This window comes from Belonocnema kinseyi, chromosome 6 (genome assembly GCF_010883055.1).
Source record: "Belonocnema kinseyi isolate 2016_QV_RU_SX_M_011 chromosome 6, B_treatae_v1, whole genome shotgun sequence".
In the NCBI taxonomy this organism is placed as follows: domain Eukaryota; kingdom Metazoa; phylum Arthropoda; class Insecta; order Hymenoptera; family Cynipidae; genus Belonocnema; species Belonocnema kinseyi.
This window is the reverse complement of record NC_046662.1, coordinates 21,727,258-21,732,987: the sequence shown is the minus strand read 5'-3', so window position 1 is coordinate 21,732,987 and position 5,730 is coordinate 21,727,258. Positions and strand designations below refer to the sequence as shown.

At 34.7% G+C, this 5,730-nt stretch overlaps 1 protein-coding gene across 1 annotated transcript in view; it reads left to right on the top strand.

The window, feature by feature from the left end:
• The window catches only part of LOC117175292 (cytochrome P450 4C1-like), a 28,876-nt gene that overhangs the window by 22,531 nt on the left and 615 nt on the right, over window positions 1–5,730 (top strand). The window contains exons 8-11 of the mRNA XM_033365002.1: window positions 2,620–2,746; window positions 2,890–2,941; window positions 3,016–3,122; window positions 3,282–3,350. Coding sequence (XP_033220893.1) covers window positions 2,620–2,746; window positions 2,890–2,941; window positions 3,016–3,122; window positions 3,282–3,350 — 355 coding nt within the window. The remainder of the gene's footprint in view (window positions 1–2,619; window positions 2,747–2,889; window positions 2,942–3,015; window positions 3,123–3,281; window positions 3,351–5,730) is intronic.

The following is a 5,730-nucleotide window of genomic DNA, read 5'->3' as shown; positions in this document are numbered from 1 at the left end:
GATGGATTCGTTGGTATCTCCACATAATCGGCACCGGTCAACTACGTCTTGATGTAACACGTGTTTGCGATAATTCTTGGTGCTGACAACCTTGTCCTGTATCGCAATGACAAATCCTTCCGTCTCTGGATATAGAACAGCTTCTCTTAGACAAATATTAGGTGCCTTTATATCCACTTCATTGTGATCTAACTTGTTGGGGTGCTCGCAATGGATGGCTTTCTGCCTCCATTGTATTTCTAATTCCTCTATGGTTTCTGCCCTGATATTCAAGGCCCCATCTGTGGAAGAAATTAAGGACGTGTAGTCAAAATCCGCTTGACAGATGGTAATGTAAAGCGTAACATTTCATTTGCTGTTAAAATAGTCTCGCAACTGTTAAACTTTCCAAGATCGGTGTTAGACCATTTTATGAGCCCGAAAGAGTACGAGCGGACAGGGATGGCATTTGTGTTGATTGCCCTGACTCTGTTTGCTGAGTTGAGAAAACTCTTCATAATCAATCTGAGTCTCGTAGTGAAGGCAGCCGTTAGGCATGTCTTAACTATCGTATGTTGAATACCCTTAGATTCGAAAATACTTTGATGCTTACGAGCTTGAGTCATGGCAAACAGCGTCTATAGTGATTAGATCTTTACAGCCTTGCGAGTTTTTACAACATCCTTGTTCTTCTTCTGTAAGAATGTCATTCTCGTCGCAATGAGAGTATACCTTATCTGCGATGATAGCTGTAAGACATTTATAAATTGTTGGAAGACAGGCTATCGGTCGAAAGTCAGATGGATTTTGAGCGTCTGGTTTTTTTGGTAACATGTACGTAGTATCCTGGAGCATAAAGCTTGGCATTAGATCAGGGTGTTCAATGATCTTTTGAAAACACCTTGTCAAAGCAAGATGCACACTCGTCAGGTACTTTTACTAGAAGTTTTGCATCATGTTCGCACCTAGAGCTTTCCAATTTCCAATTTTCTTGCCTTCGTGCACTACTTTTCTTGTACCGACGCAGTCTGGCAGTAAGAACATCAAGCCTCTGTTATTCAGAGTCTAAAATTTCATCCAATATTGCTGGTGTTAATGTCTCGATGTGCCGAGGGTGGATGATTTTAATTACATGGTTTATTAGCTTTCTGGTTCTATTTACTTTTTTATATTGAGTTAATCGACCCAATTTGCACCTTACTTTGCTGACATCCATATCGAACCTCATCTTCCATGGTGGATCTCGATCCCTTGCTAGGACAAAAACTGCATTTGCAGGCCTAGTTTTCCGGCCGAACGTTCTAACGGTTGCCTCAGCTGCACAGTATACAAGTGTTTGCGACTCTAACGCAGTTTGTGCTACGTTTAAATACGTAGGTAAAACCTTGCTGTCGAGATGAGATTAGTGCACGCAGATCATTTGTGATGTTCATTTTGCGCAGAAAATGCCTTAGTGTTGGCTCTACATATCTGAACTCTAGTAAAGCATGACCAAAATTCCTTTCAAGGTGCTGTAGTTTTTCTATGATATCCCTATCCACATCATCGTTAGTAATATCCGGATGTGTTTCTAATGGATCCGTTACATGATGTTCATTATGCCTAGCACCTATGCCTTCAGCATCAATTAAGTCCGCGTTGTCCACATCTTCCAAGGCGAGTTCATCAATAGGAAGCTGCTGTTCCACTTCCATTTTGATAGCAGCTATTTCAACAGCCGAAAGCAGTCTGTTTACAGATATTGAGCGTTTTCGATCTGCCAGATTCTGCTCATTTATTTTAGTTCCTAGCTCTGGGTGTTTAAGTAAGAGTCTATGATGCTCCCTCCTTACACTTTGTCCATATTTTTCTACCAAAAAATAAAGACGCATGGCATCTCTCTTCATATGGTATATCTCTTTTTGTCGCTTTCTTGGTTGCTGAACCTCTGGTGGTGTTGGATGATCAATAGGTTGAGGAAGAACGTCAATTGCTTCGGCTTGACCGTTTGACGCGGATTCCTCTAACTGATGTTCATTGCCGTCATTTTTCCACGCCAAATCAACCTGTTGTTTAATCTCCTTTGTTCGGTGCTCTGTAACGTGTAGATTATTCCTGATGTCCTTCACCTTAGCGATAAGATCTCTTAGTGCAGCTTTTTGTATATTAGGATACTTTGTAGCAAATTTCGGTCTTAAATTGTATCCTTTTTCCATTTTCGTTTTGAACTTTGCACTTTCGTAATAGAGACGCACCAATTCCTCTTTCATTGTGGTATCGAAATTGATGCACTCCCACGGTCTTTCTGTCGAGGCGGTTGGCTGCAAATAGCTGACGCTAGCCAAAGCATCCTCAGCAGGCACAGTTGACGTTCCACTGATTAACGTTTGTCGCAGATGTTCTTGATGGCCAGCTGTTTGATTAGTGACATCTGCCTAACCATGTGGCAGCTTACCAGCGCCACCGTCCCGCATTCCGTGACCTCCAGCCGTGGTTCCAGGGGCGCCCCGACGATCCTCGGGAAGCAACAAGTTTATCAGACTCGATTTACGCAGAGCTCTCTCGAGCTACCAGTTGATACCCAATTTCAGTGTATTATTAATACGTTATTGTATATTATTTTTATTTTCTTACTAAGTTCTTATAACTTTTTCTTCTTAGAGTATTTGAAATGGCAGCCCTCAGACCAACTAAACCTTGGCTTCATTCAGATACAATTTTCAACATGACCCCAAAATCAAAAATATTCTATGAAGCTGTAAAATATTTGAAAAGTTTCACAATGAATGTAAGATTATGATACTATTCATTAAATTTTTATTCTTATAAAATTTAAGACCATGTCGATACCTATACGCTTACCGAAATTCGATGAGTTTAGCACAAATATTTTCTGTTTATCTCGAAAATGAAACAATGCTATGTTTATAGGTCATTGAAGAGAGAAGGAATTATCTGAAAAGTGAATCATTTGGGAATGAAGGTAAAACATGTAACTCTCATTCAAAATCTTTTTTTCTCGTTTTAAGTTATGTTTCAAGACATGTGATTTTTCAGATGAAATAGAGAAAAAAACGTTTTTGGATTTAATGTTAGAAATGGCAGACAATGGACACTTCACTGACGAGGAAGTTCGTGAGCATTCTGACACGATGATAACGGCTGTAATTATTTTTTGCAATTTATGCATCCCAAGAAATAAATAAATATCAATTTAAAAAGTAAAATAATAATACTTTTAATTGTATTTATTTCATATTTCCTGGGAGTGAACAAAATATATATTATGCGCATCCGCGAGTAATTCTTCTTATCATTTTCAGGGTTATGATACTGTAGCTCGCGTGAATTGTTTCACACTGCTAATGCTAGCTTCTCATCCAGACATACAAGTTCGTTTCAAAAAAGCAAAAAATTATATTTTTGAAAATTGGGTAAAAAAGTTTAAATTAATTTTTTAAAACAAACTTCATAGCAACACAATAACTTTTTATATTTTTATAACAAAAATCTTTCTATAAGACAAATTAGAAAAATATGGCAAGAAAAGTAAGACCCCAAATTAAACTAATTGTCTAAAAAACAGTTGAAATTATCGATCCGGAAAATGTAATGTCAATTAGAATGATAAATCTTCAATTGAAAAAGATGAATTCTCATTTTAAAATGTGTTAGTATCTTTTAACCAAGAGAAGATTTACATTTTGAATTAAAAACAGTTAAATGGATCAGAAAACACGAATCTGTAACAAGTCATATTTTCAGTTAAGAATGATTTTTTCAAGGAATTTTTAGTGAACAGAGAAAAAAAAGTTTTAACCAAAAGCATTTCAGGTTCCAACCGAATAATTAAATTATCAATCACGAAGATGTATTTTCAATCAAGAAGATTGATTTTTGATGAAAATGGATGACATTTGAATAAAATACGTTTTTCACCAAACAGTTGAATCTCAAACAAATTTCATAACTTTTCTACTTAATAGTTGAACCTCTAAAGGTAGGAAGATCAATTTTTTACCAAAAATGGAATAGGGGTATGAACAGGGAATGAACACTTTAGGAAATCACTGATTACAGCTAGTCCATTTCACGTTATAATGATTGATTATTCTTACCGAACGTTTGAAAATAGATTCTTAAGGGTTCAAATTTCATAATCCGATAAACAAATTTTGTTTTCACCAAAAAGTTTTATAAAAAATAATTAAATAGTGCAAAATTAACGATAACACCAGAGAATGAACACTGTGAGCCAATGAATGAACAGTAGAGCACCAGTGAATGAACACTATAATCACTAAAAATTCGAATTAGGATTTAGTTATAAAATTAGGTATAAAATTACATAGGTACATTAAAAAATGAACAATTAAGTAATGTCAAATACTAGAAAGCGTTGCGAAATTCATTAAATATATTATTTCAATAAAAACCACAAGAGATTAAGATATAACGAAAGGAGGGAATAAAAAAGTTGAACGCAGAACTAGGTTAACTTTTATAATTTTTTATCGAATTTTAGGACACATAACACTTGTAATACAACACCTTACTATGTTGCTTTAGATTAAATTAGCAAATACAATTATAAATCACAGTCTTGTAAAAATAGAAGTTCTTTAAACATTTATAAAGATATATTGACTAGTACGCAGTAGTACCTAGCACGAATTAATGTTTTTTTATGGTTAAACAACGTTTTCTAAATGCAAGAAAAGCATTAAATTTCTAACCTTAAAGTTGCCTTACCTTTAATTTAGTTTGTGCGTACTTTTTTGATGTTATAACCACAAAAATATACATTTAAACTATAACTATTTATAGTTTATATTTATATTTATAGCTTCGATATTTATAGCCACATTAATTGGAACAAACTTATTCATATGTAACGAAACAACAGCCAGGTCTCCGTCACCTGCTATTCATTTACTGGACCTGCGGGGTGACAGTTTTGCTCTAATAAATGCATACAGCGTTCGTTCACTGGAACACGGGCAATTTAAAGGTCCAGTACGTCAACACTCATTTATTAATAAGAAAACGTACTTTTTGTGAAAAAACCTTGTGGGAAATTGAATAATAATATTTAAATATATAACAGTACAACTTTGATGCAGAAAATGCAAATAACTTTTTTGTAAAAGCAGTGTAAACAAGTAGTTGCTTAGGCACGTACCTTATATTGCTCGACGAATTTCTCACCATCACTCACCATAATCGATGATGCTTCATATTCAAGAAATATTTTTAATTATTTACAAAAATGTACTGCAATGAATTGTATATTAAATTCTTCAAAATTTTTGCAAGATTTTAAATATATAGAAAATCATAGGGACTTTAACTTTGTAAGGTTACATTTATATATTTTTCGCATTAGTGTTCATTCACTGGTGACTGTTCAGCCATTGGATCACTCACCCTAGTTAGATTTTCAAAAAAATCATTTTTCAATTTTAAATAACGAGTTTTCTACAAAAAACAAATGTAAACAAATAAATAAATCAATTATAATTTTTTGGAAAAATAACAAAAAATATAGGCTTTGGAAGCTAGGACCACGACCACCCATATAAGGGGTCGATCCCAACTGAACTGAAGGTAAATGTCATCCGCCGAGCTCCCTCCAACAACACCAGAGGGACACCAAAAATTACGGGAAATTGCTTAAATGTTATTCTACTATACTTGACCGACTTAGCATTTCTTTTTCTCAGAATAACCTCGTGACAAATAATCACATCAAAGCTCATATTATTAAACAAA